The sequence below is a fragment of the Pyrgilauda ruficollis genome, unplaced genomic scaffold (assembly GCF_017590135.1).
Source record: "Pyrgilauda ruficollis isolate IOZ18807 unplaced genomic scaffold, ASM1759013v1 scaffold66, whole genome shotgun sequence".
Classification (NCBI taxonomy): Eukaryota; Metazoa; Chordata; class Aves; order Passeriformes; family Passeridae; genus Pyrgilauda; species Pyrgilauda ruficollis.
The window spans coordinates 2,229,919-2,249,688 of NW_024528377.1; the positions used below are offsets into that span (position 1 = coordinate 2,229,919).

At 47.3% G+C, this 19,770-nt stretch overlaps 1 protein-coding gene across 3 annotated transcripts; it reads right to left on the bottom strand.

Annotated features, from left to right (window-relative positions):
* Positions 1-575: 575 nt before the first annotated feature.
* Positions 576-19,742, bottom strand: BID (BH3 interacting domain death agonist). 3 transcript variants are annotated; one of them, XM_041484517.1, is made up of 7 exons: positions 19,655-19,742; positions 8,553-8,661; positions 7,047-7,115; positions 5,022-5,205; positions 3,606-3,748; positions 2,576-2,779; positions 577-1,485 (listed from the first exon to the last, which is right to left on the bottom strand). In XM_041484517.1, the coding sequence occupies exons 3-7, from the start codon at positions 7,053-7,055 to the stop codon at positions 1,474-1,476; spliced, it is 552 nt and encodes a 183-aa protein (XP_041340451.1). In that variant the 5' UTR covers positions 7,056-7,115; positions 8,553-8,661; positions 19,655-19,742; the 3' UTR covers positions 577-1,473. The 3 variants fall into 3 exon arrangements, with proteins under 3 accessions (XP_041340454.1, XP_041340451.1, XP_041340452.1); XM_041484518.1 differs by lacking the exon at positions 19,655-19,742 and adding an exon at positions 18,751-19,564; XM_041484520.1 differs by lacking the exon at positions 19,655-19,742 and having other exon boundaries at positions 576-1,485; positions 8,553-8,644.
* Between the last annotated feature and the right edge of the window lie 28 nt (positions 19,743-19,770).

Genomic DNA, 19,770 nt, shown 5'->3' on the forward strand with positions numbered 1-19,770 from the left:
GGGGATCTCTTGTGCTAGGCTTCTGCTGGGTGTTAGCAAATAGTGCCAGACTTGCAGGGATTTTGGATTCTGTTCTCAAGAGGCCTGCCTGGGGGAAGAGACCCTGCCTGGTCCTCAGGTCACCCATTATCCCAGGAACTCGTCATACTGTTCCTTCCAATGTGCAAGTGCAGCCCTTTTGGGGAAAACTGTCTAAAGCTTCTTGTGCCATTTGGTTAATAAAAGTGTTTCCACCTTGAGAAGAAAGTTCTTTCCAGCTTCATTGTTCACTATTCAGTTCAAGTGAAGGGATATGTACATTCTTTCCCTCTGCTAATGGGACACTGCTGTAAGACCATGCCCCCAGGTTGCACTTTAATAAATGGTACAGTTTTCAAAAACAACGTGTAGACTACTTCTGTGCTTCCACTCTCCCCCCATTTTAGTGCAGGCACCAAAAGAAAAGGTGGTTTTACTTACAGGAAACTTGCTTATGCAAGGCACAGGGACAGGAACAGTGTGTCTCTACTGCTGGCAGCTGCATGAGAAGCCATGGTGAATTAGAAGAATGCCATCAGTACTTGCACAAAACATTTTCAGGTGGAGACTGAAAGTCTGCAGAGCTGTAGTAGCCATCTGAATGAAATTTTTATTTAAGTTAAAAAATCCTACAAAATATTTACATTCTTGGAAAAGTCCTGAGGCAGCTGGATGACAGGTGACACATTTGCCACCTTGTCTGATTGTGTATCAAACAACCTGAGTCCAAGTTTGTTCAGCCTGAGATGTAACTACTTTTTCTTAAGCATATTCAGGTTGCATTCTCAAAAAACTTTCCTTGTGCCTACCTTGCCCTTTTCTTTACATTTTTTTCTGTCAGTTTTATTTTTCAGGCAAACAGAGGTGTATGGTGGTTGATACTGAGGTATCCTCGTGTCACCCTTCTCTGGGCACACTCCCCTCTATCCCTCATGGCTCTGTTGCCTCTTGCTGCCAGCTTCTCATCAAGATAAACCTGATTCCCACCCACCCCCACTGATGAACCACCAATGATGAACCCCCACTGATGAACCATCATTCCATAGCCTGAGGCCTTCCTGAAAACAACACTCAGCATGGCTCAGCTTCAGGAGCAGGGCTGGGAAGTGAATAACTAAAGCAAAATGCTACAGCTGCTTAGAAAAAACACAGAGGACAGGCCCCGGGCCCACTGGGCCTGTGGAGGCACAAGGCAGGCTCTGCACAAAAGCTGCTGCTGCTAAATTAAAAAATAGTGTGAAAAGAGAGAGGCAAACACTACTCCCTACAGGTACTGGCAGAGCTGGCAGGCAGCTCACACTACAATTACTGCTGTGCTAGTCTACAAAAGCCTATCTATGAAGCTCTGCCATCTCTTTCACAGCTGTATTTCAGAAGTTAAGAATAAATCAAGTCATCTTCATCCAGCAAGGAAAGTCTTCAGCAATTCCCATGCTCTGCACAGGCCTGGAGAGCTCACTCACCCAGCTGGAAGGAGAGAAACAGAAGGGGCATTATTAACAGCAGCAGGGTTCTTCTCCAGTGCCAAGCCCTGCCCCGTGCCTGCCCAGGGCAGCTCCAGCGCCGCGAACCTCGTGTCAGCACTGCCACCTGCCGTGCTCCTTCCGTGCCAGCAGCGGGGACAGTGTGGGACAGCAGCACCGGCCAGTCTCACACAAGTGACTTACCCTGGAGCCAAACCGAGTGAAGGGAAGGGCGGAGTTGAGGGACACGGCACAGTGACACCGCGCCCAGGCTGCTGGGTGAGGCAAGGTGACAGCGTGAGCCAGGCCCAGCTGCAGGTTGCTGCCAACACTGTCCCTGGCAAGGCTGCAGTGCAGGAGTGTCCCACAGGCCTGCAGCACAGCACAACTGTGTCACCTCTGCTTCACACGCGGGCAGGAGCACAGCCCACCCCCTCAAATCTCATTCCCAAGGAGCACTGAGTCTCAACAGTGAGTTTGTCCTCTCCCATCCCCAGACTCCTTCGTTACTGGAGCTGGGGCCCCTAGCCTGGCTTGCCTGCGAGCTGCACAGCCTCCCCACCTCTGCTCAAGTGCCAGCAGAGAACAAGAACAGATTTGACCATTTCTTATGGCTAGTGTTAATTCTCAAGAGCAATTCCTTTCCCCTTCCAGCTCTCCCAAGCTCTGGGGAGCTGAGGAAGGAAGACAAGAGCAGAGAGCTCAGGGTCAAGACACTGGGGAAATGCAGCCAGGAGAGCTCAGGTCAGGCTTTCCTTCCCTGAGAGAATGAAAGAATCATTAACCAGAATGTTATTGGTAGAGCTCCCTGAGGAGATTGCAGGAGGAGAGGAGCAGTCACAGCTCTCTCTGCCAGACAGAACAAATGCACTCTGTTCACTGGCTGCTCTGAGAGGGGGGCAAGCAGATGTGACATGACCCCCTCATTCCAGAGCTCTGCAGGGACTGACACTGCCTTCTGGCCCAACCTCCAGAGCACTACAGGGAAACCAGCAGGCCACAGGCAGTTCAGAGCTAGGCTATCCCTCAGGGAATAACCCAGGACAGCTGAAGGGCTGGCTGTGACTCCCACAGAGCTGTTTGACAGCACTCACCATTTCAACAATGTAGTTGTGGAACTGCTGGTTCATGTAGTTCCGAGTGGTGTTAAAGACACGGCGTAGAAGGGAGGGCACTGTATTCACAATTTTCTTAGTCAAGACCATTGCTAGCACCAACATGGCCTTCTCCTGTTCCATGTCTGCGGGGATGGCTCGGATAAGCTCTCTCACTACCCTGGACATGTGCCGGGTTATGTCCTGTGTGGAAGGAAGAGGGATCTCAGTGCAACAACTGTGGCAGCAGGGGGTCTCAGCACAGCCCGCCAGGACTGTGCTAATAACTCAGGTGCTTGTTGCAACACTCGAGGATGCTGCTCCCCTTCCTCCCAGCCATGGCAGCCAGCCTGTTACAGAAAAAAAATCCCCAAAAAAACTACGACACTTGATTCAGATGCAGATCTGATCCTTGGATAGCCTTTCTTTTTCTTTTGAACACAAGAGACCTCAAACCTCACTTTCCTTGCACAGCAGCAAGGCATGTTAGATGCTGGGCCAACTGCATCTAGGAAGAGGCCACCCCGGCAGGTCACACAGCCAGGCCTAAACGCACTGCTACTCCCAACACTGTGCCTGTGAACACACTCACAGCATCAGAAAAGGGTCTCACGACTTGCTGTCTCTTCAGTGCTCAGTAACCAGCACAAGTTAAGCTCCTGTCACTAACCTGCTCAAATTTTACTCATATGATGGTCAGCACATATAGAGGACTCGGCACCAAAGTGCAAAGATCTTAAATACTAAAACTAAGCCTTAGCCAGATCATTCACTTTCCAAGACAAGCCATGGGGCCATCAAAAGAAGGACAAAATGCCTCAAAGTCAGTCTTTTTCCACAACCACCATTTCACCATCTGCAGAAAGGACATGAGCCCAAGGAACCCAATTTACACGTTAACTTCTGCCACCTCTAACAAATCTTCAAAGGCAAATGTTTGGGATTAATTTTCAGATGCCTTCAAAGTCACAGCAGGAAGGATGCAGAATATTTAAAAGGAGAACTGCATATCAGGCTGCTTTTCACTCACCTCCTCAGACAGATTCTCATTCATAAAGTGCTGCACTAGGCCATTTACCACTCTTTCTTGGATTTCTTTATCAAACTGGTCTCCAATCTCAGCGAGCTGAGCAGCAATGATCCGGATAACCTCTTCATTTGTTGGAGGCAACCCTGCCAACACAAAGCGCAGAATTTAGTTCACAGGCTGTAGTCAGGCCAGGTTCAGTACAGGTCACAGCATTTTGCTAATCTCCATTAGCACCCTCCTTCCCAGCCCTGAGTGCATCCATGGCAGCTCTAAGCATGATTTCTTTAGGTGCACCCAGGTGCTCACCAGAAATAGTGGCAAACAGTATCTGTAGTTTAGGTAAACTGCAGCCACACCCTGCCCAAAGAAAAAATCACTGCAGGGTATGTTAGAACATCTCCAACCAAAATTTGAACAGGACAGTTACTGCCAACATCCTGCCCACACAGGGGAACTGAGAAGTTGTGCATAACATTGAAGGTCTTTTTCAACCTAATGATTCTAGACTTTAAGTGACTTGTCAGGACTTGTCTCTTAAGCACCACCTAAAATACAGCACCTCATAGAATAGTTGGAGTTGGAAGGGACCTTGAAAGGCCATCTCATCCAAGCCCCTTGCAATAAGCAGTTGACATCTTCAACTACATTAGACTGCTCAAAGCCCCAGCCGAACTGACCTTGAATGTTTCCAGGGGTGGGGCATCCATCACCTCTTTGGGCAACCTGTGCCAGTGTTTTACCACCCTCATTTAAAAAATCTTCCTTACATCTAGTCTGAATCTGTCCTTTTCCAGCTGAGAACCTTACACCTTGTTTTACCTGCTTTTGGCATGAGACCTATGCAAATTTGTGTGAGAGAGGGCTATTTACTGTGGCAGTTCCTCCTCACCCTGCTTCAGTTGAGGTCAATGTGCCAGCTGACACACCCTGGGCAAGGGGCAGTATGCAGATGGCTAGCAAAGCAGGAACAGGACCAGAAGCTACTTGAGGAGCAGTTTTCACCAGACTGGTGGGGCAGAAAGGGATTCACCCACTACCAGAACTCGAGTTGTTCAAAGATCCTAGCCCAAGTATTGATACTGCCTGAGGAGCAGCGTGAGGCCTAACTTAACTGCTTAGTATCACACTCCTGGAGTGCAGCTATCCCCAGTACCAGCTTTGTGCCTGTGTCTGATGTGCTGCAGACAAAACCCAGTGACAGGTGCTCTAGAAATCCATGGAGAAAGTACTAAGCACTAGTTGTCTTAACCTAAGTGTTAAATTCCCGACCAACACCACCAACAGCCACACAGTGAAGATTCTCAATAGAAAAAACATTACTCCTCTGAAACAGACAAGAAATACAAACAAAGACAAGAAATGGGGAAAGAAAACCACGTTCAGAGAGACATGTGGGATGGAGAAAAGCTTGCTCACCTAGCTCACCATTCCGGAAGTGGCCACTCCGATTGCCATCGGTCTGAAGCTCGTCGTCATCGTTTCCTTGGTACATGATCTGCTGGCTTTGCAGGGAATGCAGCTGGTCTTTGAACTTACAGTCAGAGGATACCTCCAGGAAGGCGAACAGCAATGCGTGCTCCATCTGAAGAGGTCCATTAATCTGAAACATAAGGAGATCACTGTTAAGCCCATGCCTAGAAAATGTCCCACTCAGAGCATCTAGGCATGCACTGTTTTCCAACCCTGAACACGTCTCTGTGGCCTCCTCTGGGCACCCTGAACAGCATCAGCCAGGGGATCCACAAGGCCTCAGCAAATGCAGACTGACTCCCGGATGTGGACCCACACAGGGCTGTCCCATGGGGAATGACAGAAGGCTCTGCTCGTACAAACTGGTGCTGAAAACCCAGCTCACCTTCTCCTCACCTTCCCAGCTGTGGCAATGGCAGCAACCCCAATCCGAGTTCCGCTTTTGAACCAGGTGTGAGTTCAGCAAAACCAACCATTTCCCTTACTCAGACACCTGTGTTTGGAAGGGTTTTATCCCTGTATTTGGGAACTGGGCATTCTACTTGCTGTGCATGAAGAAGGCAGGAGCACCCCACTTCCATGTAATCAGAGCAGAGCAGTAACAAGGTGGGAAATAGAGATAAGAGCAGAAGGCTGCAAAAACCCCCAAGGTTCACATTTCTTTTCCCTCTTCAAAGGAACCTCAACCAGCTCCGTAATAAACCTGTTTAGCTCCTCATAGAGACCCAAGCAGCTGCTCACAAGAGAAGTGACATGAGATGGCAGATCAGTGGCACATTCACCCCCAGTAAATGGGCACGTGCTGTCCCCATGGCCACACAACCTGCAGCCTTCAAGCAAGGCAGCACAGAGTGCCCGAATTAATTAGGTTGAGGAGGTCCATGAGGCAGGCAGACTGATGGGAGCAAGAGGCCACACTGGAACACCAGGCCTCATAACCAACTAAGGCCTCCAGAAAACCAGGAGAGTCTCCAAAAATTTAAGTTAAACAGGTTAGAGAGTAGGATGTGGTACAAGCACAGAAATAAAGTAAGAAAGAAAAACCTGACTCTGGTCTGCCTGTAAGAAAATACTTAAGGCCTAATTTTATTTGGGGAGAAGAAAAATAGTTAAAGAAAAATGGTTTGTTATGCTGACAATGCGCAACCAGGATGAACTTGGTAACTGAAAGGGAGTTTTGGGGAGTGGAACCTTGCAAAGCCTTGACATAACCATATCTGACTGGGCAGACAAAAGAAGGAACAAAATCAACAAAAGGCAGGGTTCAGAAATGGAAACAAGTGGAAAATAAAGGATATGATCAGTCAGAGATGAACAGAAGGCGCACCTCCCATGATCTGAGCATGCATGCTTACAGACAGTAGTGCAGGTCACCTGTACCCGAGCTCACTGCGGCACCAGGGGCAACCCCCTTCAACAGCCTCCTCAACTGGTCATTGGTTTATCACTGATACTTTTTAAATCATATTGTGTTCAAAAGGCTTGTGGGAGGGCAGAGTAGGGGGTTAGAATTGTGTCCTAACATCAGCTGGGCTGGGGGAGGATGACAGACATTTCAGTTACAGATCAATGTGTAAGATTGAAGTGTGCTAAGTAACAGCATCATAATTGTGTTTAACATCACAAAAACCAGTGCAATGCACTGATCACAGGGCTGTGCCCATTCCTTTATTAGTTTTAGCAGTTTGTAGCTTTGTCAAAAAACATTGTAGTCTCTTACATAGCTATATCTCCAGCTCATAGTCCCCAGGGGAAGTGCCACACTGAGAGCTGCAAGGAAGCAGCTTGCAACCTAACTGGTTCCATCCCCTTCCTTGTATTCAGAGCAGTGCCAGAACACTGCAGAAATTCTGGGAAATTCAAGGACACCAGCCAACACTGAGGCTTATCGCCTTCAAAGTATCTCAGGACAAGTGCACCAGAGAATCACTGCATTGTGAACAGCTGACTTCAGACATGTTTGACTCTAACCTGTTCCATAATGGATTCAGGGACAGAGCAGCTCACGTCACCCTCTGCTTCAGACCAGAAATCCTCGTCCTGTGAAAGAGTAAGAAAGAAAAGTGTGAAAGGAAAAAAATTCCCAAAAATCCACATCTTGCAGCTGTACTTATGTGTCTGGCCATGTCTCATAGTAAATGTCCCTCTTAGTGATGCATATCCCTATTTTTGGAGAGCTGCCCATCACACACCATCAGTCATGAAAAAGGGCTGAGGAAACTACAACTGACTCAGTGAGAGGGGCCCTGTGAATGACAGGCACAAATCTCCTTCCTGCCATAGACATGTGCCAGACAGTGGAGTCACACAACCTACAAACAGGGCTTTAAAGCCAAGAGCTGCTGTTGGGTGAGGGTGGAACAACCCTCCATGGAGCCAGAGGCTAGAATGAAGAGCAGGGTGATCAGAGAGGAACTTCTGAGCACCTGAGAGCAGGTGAGCTGACAGGTCTGCATGCACAGCAGAATATTCTGAAATGAAAAACCCAGCTGACTTTGCTACACATCCACAGGGCCTTGAGGGTGCCTCAAGGCAGAGGGTGCCTCTTGCATACACATCCACAGGGCCTTGAGGGTGCCTTTCCCCACCCTCAATGCAAGAGATCCATGTGGATACTCAGGCTCATTTCAATATGTTAGTCTGACAACAAATATCATGACAGAGGTTGGATCAAGTGCCAACAGAGGCTTCCAGTCACATGAGAGCAACTCTGCTAAGCCTCCAGGGAGGCCAGCTAGGAAGAAGGGAGAAAGCAGGACAGAGCCCAAGGGAAGAGGCACCCAGCAAGGGAGAGCACAGGGCACAGGGGAGCCTCCCTCTCTCCTTCACAAAGGGGACACGTAGGAGCACAGTGCTCCCTCCTCATCCTGCCAGGAGCAGCTGATGGCTGGGTCAGAACCTTGCATTTGGTGCCCTAGACACAACAGTCCCACAGCTGCACACACAAGTCTCTGGTTCAACTCTTGATGAGCAGGGCCTGGCTGAAAGTGGGCACTCCCTCCCTACCAAGCCTTCTTCACCCAGGGCAACAACCTGGTTGTTATGCAGGCACCTTCTAAACCAAAAATGGGCTGGGAGCACTAAGGAACCCAAACAAAAGGCCTGCTAGCCATCAAAGACTGGGCTAGTGATAAATGACTATTTCACAGTAACAATCCCTCACATCTGTGCTTTAAATAACTAAGCATGCTGGTAGAAAAGAGGGAAGTGAAAACAGAAAGAAATTCAAACTCTGAAGCAAACCACAGTCATATTTCAAGAGACCATGAATCTCCCAACTTTTCAAAGGCTCTTAGAAGTCCAAGACCAAAACACAATCTGCAATATGTCTGAAACACACAGCAGCCCACAGGAAGCCTCTTAACCATGAGCTTCTTTTCATGGAATTGTGTCAGACTAACAGCTACAACACAGGGTTATCCCTTGCTGCTTTGCATTTTCCTCTGTTCCATCCAGATCTTTATTGCTGCTACTCACCTCTACCCTAAGGAGTGTCCTGGCTGGGGAGAGTCCTCTGTCCTGTTCTTTGGGACCTGAAGGGGCTCTGAAACAGGTCAGGGTGACTTTTCTTCAGGGCTTGACTTTGCTGGAAGAGACACAGATGTTAATTCAGGTTTGAGAACTCGAAGCAGAACACAGAGATTGAATGGAAAATAGGGATTTAGAATTAAAGTCTGTGGCAGGACTTTTGGCTTTGTGCAAACTCCTCAGAAGTTGTCCACACAAGCAATATTTCTGTAGGTTAGGTAAAGCCTCAGTTTGCATATATTCTCGTTTTAGAGATAACATTTCTTTTCAATGCAATTTTCCCACTCTCTGCTTTAAATGAAGAGGCACAGACTGCTCCAGCCCAGCCAGGTGTCTGCTGCACCTGCAGATGTCAGTGGCTGTGCAGAGAGAAGAGACCTACAACACATGTGGGTTCTTCCCTTCCCTCAGGGATCAAATCAGTTCTGTGTAGATACAGACACTCCTCAGCCAAGTCCACAAAAATAGGGACATTAAAAAAAGTCACCCACCATAGCTGCAAATAGCAATTTTGTCTACTCCTGCACATGAGTACAGATCAAACAAACACACAAACAGAACAATGAAAAGTTCCACTACACTCCAAAGTACGAATATGGCAAAAAATGAAGACAAGGGAGGCTGAACACAACTTCACAAACTGAATTTCCCAAACCAAAGACTGACCACCCATGCAGTGAATGACCCTGAAGGCAATACCTGCCCTCAGCTAAGATAGTTCTGCTTGGGTGGTCAAAAACACACCAGAGAAGAGGGAAAAGGATTTCTCTCCACCCCAAAATGGCTTCCTACTTCTACAGTACAGGGCAAATTATTTTTCATTTTAGTTAACTAGTAATTACAGGAACCTCAAGTTTTACATATCTACTTTGAATCAATGCAAAGGGCTTTGACAGTCATGAAGTTCCTGCTGAGAAATCAAATTCCTTAATGGAATCTCAAAAAAAAAAAACAAAACAAACCCACCTCAAAAAAAGTGAAATGTAATCATGCTGATATCACCCAAATTTTTTAATCATTAAGACTTTGGAATCCTGGTAGTTTTAGATTCAGATAGAGACTGTTTCTGGTGGAGGGAGAAAGGTTACCTTATATTGGGTAAAAAGAATCTTTAGCTGGAGAGGGAGAAAATACTGATAAAGGGTACAAACACCATCTGCACTCAGATTCAGAGTCAAACGAGATCATTTGCTAAGGCTGCTTTAAGATTGCTGAAATCTTGGAATGAATTTTTACAGAATATGATATTTTAATTGAAACATCAAATAATTTTAACACATTGTTCATTTTTTACTTCAATTCACTCATTAGACAAATGAACTTTGTGAGAAGCTCATATTTCTTTGAGAGATCTTCTGAGAAATCACTAAATGCCTTGAAGTGTTCAACACATAAGATTACAACCAGTTTTTTAGACTACAACCTGTTCTTTCTCTCTTTCTTAGGAAAAAAAAAAAAAAGAAGGGGGTACTTGAACCACAAGTTTAAGACCCTTAAATCAGTTCTACAGAATCAATGTAGGGCATGTTCATTCCAGCACTGCATGGGATGCAGGACTGTGGGAGAGGCATATGGCAAGAAAACAATTACAGTTGGAGAAGCACATCCACCAGCAGCCTGTCAGTGCAGGAGGAAAGACCTCATTCCACCCCCACACAGCAGTTTTCACAGTGGATTCTGGGATTTTTCACAAGTGAACTCTGTGGATGCTTCCTCCAAGGCAGTCACAGCTCTTTAGATGGGGCTGAGCACACCCTGAGGGATGGGACTTACTGCACTCCAACAACACAGCTCCTTCAGGTCTCCTTCATGTGTCCCATCTTCTGTTTCTCCCTCTCATCCCCAAGTTACACTATCCTTTAAACCCCACAAGGAACTCACCAGAGGAGCTTTTCCCATGTGCAGTCCACCAATGAGGGGTGGCATCACTAGAGGCAAGAGCAGGCAGGGCCAGAATCCCCTGACTCCAGGGGAAGGAGAGATGGCACTGCAAGTTTGCAGGGTGGAAAAGAGGGAGAAGCAGGGACTGTAAGACAATTGGCACGCCATGCCTCTCTCCCACATCAAGCAGTGAGGGGTAATCCAAAGGAAAAGCCTCACACACTGTATAACACCATGGTTACCTGCTGGGGAAACTCCCCACAGTTCTCAGGGCTGCCATAACAGCAGCAGGTCCCAGAATCCCTGCAGCAGTGCTAAGTCACTCTACAAATCAGTTTTCAACTCCACACTTGTGCTACATCTTCAAGACAGCTCAGAAAAGAAGCCACCCCACCAACAGTGCCTCTGCCTACCATCACTTCCCCTCAGATTCTTCACCTCTCCTCACAGCTCAGCCTGGAGTTACTATTTCAGCTCCAGCAGATACTGTCTGCTCAGGAAAACACTGCTTTCAGCAGGGAAGGCACAGGCCTGTAAAGACTGACTCCTTTAATGCTGTGTCTGGATTATGGGTCAATGCACCTATTGTGTGAGCTGTCAAGATGTTTATGTCTCACGTTTGAGTTAGAATTAAAATCTCCAAAGCAGAAACCACAATGAAACATCAGTCACTGCAAAGTCAAAGCCTTCCAATCTGATCATTCTTTTCCTTTGGCAGCTGAAAGGTAAGAACTTTGGGTGTGGCAGACAGGATGACATCATTACTGGAAAAAGTAAAACAGTGACTATTTCTCCCTCTCAGGGCCTGGTGGCACTTACCTGTCCTGTAGGCAGATATTTCACTGCTGAGCTACAGAGCAAGGACATCATTTTACAGGCAGGGAAACTAAGTATTTGGTATATCCTGACATTTAAAATCCATATATCAAACCATAACCACTCAATTTTACTGCCCTCGTGAGAACTTGCCACAGGCACAACTACTTTACATATCCAGTCACTACTGGAAAATAAAGAAAGAGGAACAGCATCACAGACTTAGGAAGTTCCTTACTTGAGGATATTCCAAGCTGCGCCACTGTTGTCTGCAGCACTTCAGGTCAGGAGAGTGTAAGCAAATACCACATCACAGAGCCCGAAGTCACCAAAAGCAGTGCTCCACTTCTAGCCCATAAACCCAACAGGAACTAAACAGCCCAGGGAAGGTATCTTATTGGTGTGCCAAACCAACAGTGCTGAGTAAATAGGATGTTACCATTACCACAGCAAACCTGTCCCCATTGCTCCTTACTCTGCAAAGGATTTGCCAGCCTGTACCAGCCTTTAGAACACCCCAAGATTTTGCCTCATTTGAGGCTCACCCCTAATGCAGAATTTGTTTCTAGGCTCTGGAAAGAGAAGCAGCATGGTGGGAGAACAGAGATATTGCAATATCTAAGCCAGGTGAAGGATGGGCTCAACAAGAGCCTCTGGGCATGTATAGACACACACACACAGAGCTGTGAAACTCAAGGATGGTTTGGCACACCTGGTTAGCACCACAGCTATTGGCTTAGAGAGTGTCAGGACTTCCCCCACCACAGGGAACACTGCTTCCAAACTAAGGGTATTTTCCACCCGTTTGACTCAGAGGGAGGACACAACATCAAGAGCTTGTTTTGGAAGTGGCAAAACTGACAAGCTGTGAGGAACATTCTTGGAGATACCAGCAGCTCAGTGGCCCAGAGCAGGACACACCTCCTCCCCCAGTCACTTGCAGTTTATTTGCTTGGCTCTTGGGAGAAATGTCCTGTTAGCCAGGAATCATGAGACTAAAAATCCAACCAGGACAACCTTTGCCTGATACTCCTAAGCAGGAAAGCCAACTGCTCGAGATTTTCTGCTTTTGTTTCTCTTCCTTTCAGCTTCAAATTGCCTCCCTCTTTAGGATGTAAGTAATGCACTACCAATCTCTCCAGCAAGGGAAAACAAAACACAGCACGAACACAATGGTGTTTTTTTCTCATTTATTCCTCATATCCTTGAAGCAAAACATGCCAAATACTACTGCCTTAGCTGAGGCATTTTTACTTTTGCTTCTTTATGCTGCTTTAGTACAGAATTATCATCTCAGCCTGGACACCAAGCACTCTCAGCTGTGTATTTTGGCTTAGAAATACATTGCACTCTTTGTTTAAAGGGGGCTTATCTTCCTCTTTGGAAGAAAAACTTTATTAGAGACAATTCTAAAAAGAAGCTGTCAGTAGGCCTTTTTGATAGAAATTTATTTAAGTTTCTGAAGGTCTTTTGTCTTTTCACAATGACATGAATTGCAGCAATCTTCCAGTTATCAGGGCAGTACTTTGACTTCTTAGGAAGAAAAACACCCAAATCCCTCATCAACCACCCTTCTCATTTGTCTCAAAAAGCTCTGGTGACCAGCCCCCACACAGCACATGAATGAGTAAGAAGGAGCACTGCCATATTACTAATGCTCTTTGAAAACCAGGTAGGCAGGAACTTTTCATCAGTGCGGTTTCTGTATTGGATCAGTGACAGAGGCAGCATGACAACATTTTATTCTTCAGCAGCCAGCCTACAGACACAGCTGAGCTTATTAAACTGAGTCAGCAGGAAGCCTGCAGCTGGAATTAGAATTCAGCTAACTACAGATGGACCCAAACAGAATTTCCACATCTCCATGTTTGGGCAAAGCCACACCTAAGAGGCAAGGGCAGGACTTGGATTTTGGCTATCAGAGTGCAGGCAGTTTCTTGGATCTGGCACCGGGCTGAGTTTTTCCCCTCTGCTGTTGAGCAAAGGAACTCCAGCCCAGTAAGCTCTTCCTGCACTTCACCTCCTTGGTAAGGTTAGGGAAATGCTTCTGTCTTTCCTCAGGACCTGGCTGAGGGAGCAGAGCAAACCCCGATGAAAAAGCACCATCACACAAGACTGCTGCTCTTTACAGGGCTAGCTTCCTGTACAAAATCTAACTATTGCAGCCCAGAGCTGCAACAGACCCCTGCTATAATGGCACAGTGCACACGCAAGCAGTTAGTTCTTATGTTTGCCTCTTGGAAATGACAGAACAGCAGGAAGCACTGAGGAATCACAGTTCCAGTGTTCTGACGTTATCAAGGATGGACAGACAGACTGAGAGCAGGCAGTATTGGGACAAACTCCAGCCGTCACTGGTGATGTGCAAGTGATGGTGTCCAACCAGAGAAACGCAAGACTTTGCTCCTGGGTTTAGAGCATGCACTCTTGCCATGGGCACTGCTCCCTTGCACTCTGGCAAAGCTGATTTTACACTGGAGCAGTGACAAAGTGCCCAGGTCCTGCAGCAGACACAACCTCAGCACATGGCAACAGTGCTCTGAGAGTTGCAGGTGCCACTCGGACAGGCTCTGCCAGCCAAAAGATCTCAGAAAGGGGGACAGGATACAAGAACTGCCATGCCACCCACAGAACAAAGGAATGCTCCTGACTTTAGTTTTAGTACATGTACTACTGTTCAGTGCCAGCATGAGCACGGACCAGCCATCAGCCAGAAAATCAGGAATGCCACGTCATTTTGGAGCTTAGATGCATTTCACAGCTTACACCAGCAGTAAAGAGGAATGTAAATCAGTCTTTCCTTTGCCTGACTGGCAAGTTAGATAAGCAAAGCAAGTAACTGGTCAGAAGTAACTAAAAAAAAACAATTCAAAAAGACAGCTTTATGGACACAGGTGGCCCCTAACAGTAGCATTCCCTCTGCCTTTCAGGCCATATGGATAGGCAAGAACTGCTTTTCTAGACTGGTAAGCACCAGGGATATCTGCACTGCTTTCTGGAATAAACAGAAGCAGTAAAGATGCTTCAGTGTAAAGTTTAAATACTGGACCAGAGTGGCCCATCACAAAATTACACATCCAAAGAACAGCACTTCAAGAGCTCTGTGCTTAGGCAAAACAAGGGTGCTGATGCAACAGCCAGGACTGTACTCATGGAGCTGCTAAGCAATGATTCCATGCACTTGACAATTTACTGACAAGGGAATTCTCACAGCTGGCATTCCCCAGAATTACTTCAGTGGAGCCTGCTCACCCTCTCAGGCTCTGAACATTCATCGTAAAAAATCCAAAGCATTTCTAGAGAAAGTGGTACAAAGACAAATCTCCACAGCTGCACACTCATGTGCTCTGACAGCATCCACAACCCTGTGTCAATATTTGACATCTTTCCCAGAGCATCAAAATGAATTTTCAACGGGCTCCCCTCCTTCTAAACATCAAGTGTATCAGAGATGTAAATGTTGATCATGTACCTCAGTTTTATGAAACAACTGTGCACCAGCACAGCCGGAGATGATCCCCAGAAGGAAAGTCTGACACAGATCCTTTGATTCCCTTCTCCCACTGTGCTGCACTGCAACCTCCACTCCCAGCATAACAGTTAAACTGATGAAGCCAGTAGAAAAATATTTTTAAAAAGTAATCACTATAATCTTGAAGGAATCTCTTATGACAGGAGCCTAGAAATCCTCAAGAATCTGAAAAAGAAAGTTGTGCATCAAACCAGGCAGCCAAAAATAATAGTAACTCCAAGCAGCATTCATCACCGTGATCAAAGCTGTTTGACAGCAGCAGGCATACACTGTCAGCATAAAAGAGAGCATCATCTCTTTTAAACACCTTTCACAATGATACAGAGCTAAGAAAACAATCCTTCTCAAAGAAACGCTGCAGGAGCCATTTGGGAACTGTAACAGGAAAATTGCAAATAGGTGCCTGCAGGAGTACACATTTCCTAGTGCCAGGCAAACAGGAGATGCCTCAGCATGTTGCTTCTTCCACTCAACACCTACAGGCTCTCTTAGCTGTAGGTCTACACATACAGTGAAAAAACATCTGTTCTTCTAGGAGAAAACACATGACTGTGCATAAAACAAAGCAAAACCATTTCACTTTCAGTTCTACCTTAGGAGGAATAGGTTGATGTTGAAACACAGGAAGAGCTTACAAAGCCAAAATACAGCAACTGCTGATCTAAGGGGATTTGTTTCACATGGCTGTCAATCCAAAAATGTTACAGCAATTACACTAAACAACCAGAAGCTACACTTATCAAGGAACATATGTGTCCTTTAAAGATGAAGGAAATAGTCCAAAATATTTGAGAGACCTGGGTATTAATAGCCCATTCTATAAAGAGCAGTAAGAGCACTAGAAACTGGCCAAAGGTCACAGTGACAGGATTTTACCAGGAAATAGGGCAGGTTTGCAGACATTTAAACAAGAATCCAACATCCGCGTGTGCCATGACTGCACACGCAGCCCAGCTCCCCTGCTGATACTTCAGTGAAGCTGAAGAAAAGCTCTGAGAGTTTAAAGGAAAGTGGGGAGCAAGCTGCTGAGGTAGGAGGAGTTTAAAGCCACAATGACACTGTCCTCTGGTGGGAGAAAGAGCAGAATTGCCATAATGCAGGAAGGGCTACAGCCCTTTCCTCATGTTTGCCAGCAAGGGCAGTCCAGCCACAGCCCACCAGAACCAAGCAGTGCCACGGTGGTGCAAAGAGACAGGGAAAGCAGCAGACTGGATCAAGAGCAGAAGTCACCAGGTGCCCAAGGCAGTGCTAACAAGGCTCCCAGCTACTCAAGGGGAGGGGGCTGAAGGATTCTTGGAGCAGCTGTTGCCAAGAAGGGAGTGAAAGTGACACAGCCCTATGCTCTACACTGAGCACAGTGTAGAGCTTTCCTCCTGAAAGCACTCAGGAGGCAATCCCTGCCATCTCACCCAGGTGCAAGGAGGTGCCTAATCTACACCACTGGCAGCTCCAGAGAGTCCTGTTCTCTTCCCAGTATAGAGGAGCTAACAGCAGGATGTCAGGACATGGTTCACTACAGACACCTGGTACAAATCAAGGCAATCACAGAAGCTTAACAGTCTGCTACCAAACCTAAAGAATGACACTGGACACTGTGTGACTCAACATTTCCTTCTATATTTTATCCCTCCTTTCCCTATATCCTTCTTATCTTGTCTGGGTAAAAAAAATCAGACTTGTAAAATACCTGAGGAAGGGACCCTCCATGCACATACCATAATCATAACTGATAAGCTTTAGTTAAAGCTAAACTCAGCACCCTGCAACCTCTTCCAACCCCAAGCAAAGCCATCCAAAACTAAAAGGGGCTCAGACCTCCAAGACTATTGCATCTTTGGCTAAGCCACGAGCTCCACTCACTAATCAGAAATACTTTCATGTACTTGGCTTTGCGCAGTACACAGATATGCAGGTAATTCCAGCCCCCAAAGCTCTGTAATCTGACACAGATAAAAAGCCATAGCAGGCCAAGAAAAAAAAGGAGAAGGCAGCTCCTTGAGAAAAAAAACAACCCAAAATTGATAGTAAATTCTGCTCTTTCACTCATCCGGGAACTGCTAAGCAGAGAAAATGAAACCTGCCCATCTGCACACAATTCCCCTCAGCAGAGAAACCACAGATCAGGCTGGCTCTTTCCTGCTGGGGAGTTCATACCCACAGGCCAAAGGAGCTGCCTTATCAAGGAACCAGCATCTCAAGGCTGTTCTTCAACAGTCACACCAGCACTCCTTGCACCAGGCACAAAACCTGTTCAGAGTTATTGGAGACTCCCCCAGAGTTACTGGAGTCCCTTCTCCCCCATCCAATGACTTCCAAGCACCAGGCTGCCCCAGGAAGGTCTCCAAAGGTGACAGTCACTAGATTTATGTGTCTGCCTGCTTCCACTCTAAACATTTTCATTCTATTACAGAAAAAAAAAAAAAAAAAAACCAAAAAAAAACCAGCCCTGTTTGATCTGTCAGCTCCTCAGACTCCTGCTGAGTGTGGATGACTCCTGTCATCCTGTTACAGAGGAAAAACACAATATAGGGAAACATGGCATAAATTCCCTAATTATATATCACAGTTCCTACTGGTTTAGGATCTAACAGAAATAAAAAGCAACACTGAGCACCTTTGCAAGGCAAACATTACCCAGAGCTGTAGTGTGCTGGTTCTGGGTTCAGGCATGCCCAAATCCCAGGAGCACAGGCTCCAGGTTGGCACAGGCAGCCCTGGTGGAGCATTGTACACGGCTCTACTGCCTGAGCACAGTGAGAAACTGAGCTGAACTCACAGCCTCAGCTGGCCTAATGTGGTTTTAAGAAATTGGGAGGGCAGGAACCCAACAAAACCACCTGATCAAAAATCAGTTGCATTTTTTCTTCTTAAATTCAGCAAATGTCACCAGATGCAAAGAAGGTGCTGACAAATCAGACGGGGAGGTTTGTCACACCAGCCTTTCTTGGTGCAGGGCAGTCTATCCACAGGTTTACAATCACCTGTGCACATGCACAATGGAAGTGCTTCACCTCAGCAGGTCCCTAAGCCCTACCAGTAACCTCTAATGAAAGACAAAAGAGCTAGAAAGGAAGACAAGAAAATGGGAAGAGACATGTTGCAGAAATCCAAGGGAATAACCAGGGTACTAGAATGCTACTTTTTATACAATGCAATCCCTCCATGTTTTTGTGTAACACCAGTGGCACAGAAGAAATCTCCAAAAATGGGTGTTGCAAAGTTATCCTAAAGACACTGAACAGCACTAAAGTCATGTAAACAGATTGCAAAGGAGAGGAAAAAAGCCCACACAGAAACCCCCTTCTTTTTAAATAACACCTTTTAAGATGTTATGCTTCCACAGGCAGGTGAAAACAGTTTCAGTCTGATTAGTGACAAGAAGTTATAACAGAACAAAAACCACTCTTCCCCACAGGTGGACTTTTGCAAAAAGTCCTTCACCAAAAAAAAACAAATCAAAACAAAAACTTCAAAAACAATTTCCTGTCGGGGAACCACTTTGCTCTTTCCTCCACCAAACACTTTAACCATTTTGAACAGATAACAAGTATCCCATGACAAGATTGTGCCCTAGATACTCCAAGAGACATAAAGAAAAGTTCACCGTTTCTGAAATAAACACTAACTTCCTCAATGAAGACCTTAGTGATTTAAATAACTCTGAGGTGCTATACCTTTCTTTTAAATTATTATTAAAGCTACAAAATATTATCGTTTAAAAGAAGACAAGAACACCCTCCCTGTGCCAAACGCACCAGTTTCAGAGCCAGCGTCACTTCAAGGTACAGAGACCATCACCAGAGCATGTGACTTACAGCAATACTCTTCTGAGGAAGAAGAGAATTCTTCTCTTACGCTCACTCTGTTCCCTCCCACTTCACACACACGACGCAGTCTCTGGCTCCAGCCCTCAGTCACCCTGAATCCAACACGTCCGTGTGTCACCGGGAATGTGAGGGGAAACAAAGGGCCAGCCGAAGGCTCACCACGTCAACAGGCAGCCACAGACAGCTTCAGCTTCGGCGAAGGCAAGGAGGCAGAGAGAAAGGCTCTGCTGAGCTGAACTGACTCATCTGTACAAATCACCTGCTCTTTCTAAACCTGCTCTTTCTTCCTCTTCAAGGATTTAGAAATCCTTGCCTTGCCTTCCCGCTGGAGCTGCCACTCCCACATGCCTCCGCTGCTGCGAGGCTCAGGGGTCCCTCCACAGCATTAACTCTTTCCACTGCCCGGCCAACACCGCTCGTGTCCGACAGCTCTCACCAGAAACTGAGGGCGAGATGCTGCACTTCACCACTCAGCCCAAAGGCAGAGAGAACTTTCCGTGGTTTTAGGAAATACCGCCTGAGCGGGAGGGAGGCCGGTCCGCGACAGAAGCGGGGACGAGGGGAGGCGCGGAGCGGCCGGATCCCGCGGGAAACGGAGCAAAGGAAGAAACAACCGCACCGCTGAAACGCAAGGCCGGATTGGGCGGGCAGAAAGGAACCGGGAGATCGGCGGGGAGGCAGAGGAGCTTCCAGCAGCCGGAAGAAAAAGCAGAACGCGCACACGGACCCCCGCAGGGTCACTTCACCCCCCGGCTTAGGGGGCTGGAGCTGCAGCCGGCTCCTCCGGCCTCGGCGCTGACGCCCCGCGGGCCAGGAGCCAGCGGGCCCGACACTCGCCCCAGCCCCGCCGCGGCCACCGGCGCTTCCCGGGCGGGGCCGCGCAGCCCCGAGTCTCGGAGCGCGGCCGGAACATGCACAGCCCGCCAGCTCCCCTCCCGACGCGGTGTGGCCGCCGAACCGCTCCAGCGGCTGGGGAAGCCACACGCAACACTCACCGTGACCCGGACCGGGCTGCAGGGCTGGTCGTGCTCCTCTCGGTATTTGAGCGCCAGCCGGGCCGGGCCGGCCCCGCCCCGCGGGCGGGCGAGCGGGAGGGCGGGAAGGCGCGGCG

Bases quoted from the DNA above. Each gene is read 5' to 3' on its own strand.
- BID (XM_041484520.1), bottom strand. The intron at 3,749-5,021 runs GTGAGCAAGCTT...TTGTGTTGGCAG, and splicing joins CTTCCGGAATGGTGAGCTAG to GGTTGCCTCCAACAAATGAA. The intron at 2,780-3,605 runs GTGAGTGAAAAG...CCTTCCACACAG, and splicing joins ATGAGAATCTGTCTGAGGAG to GACATAACCCGGCACATGTC.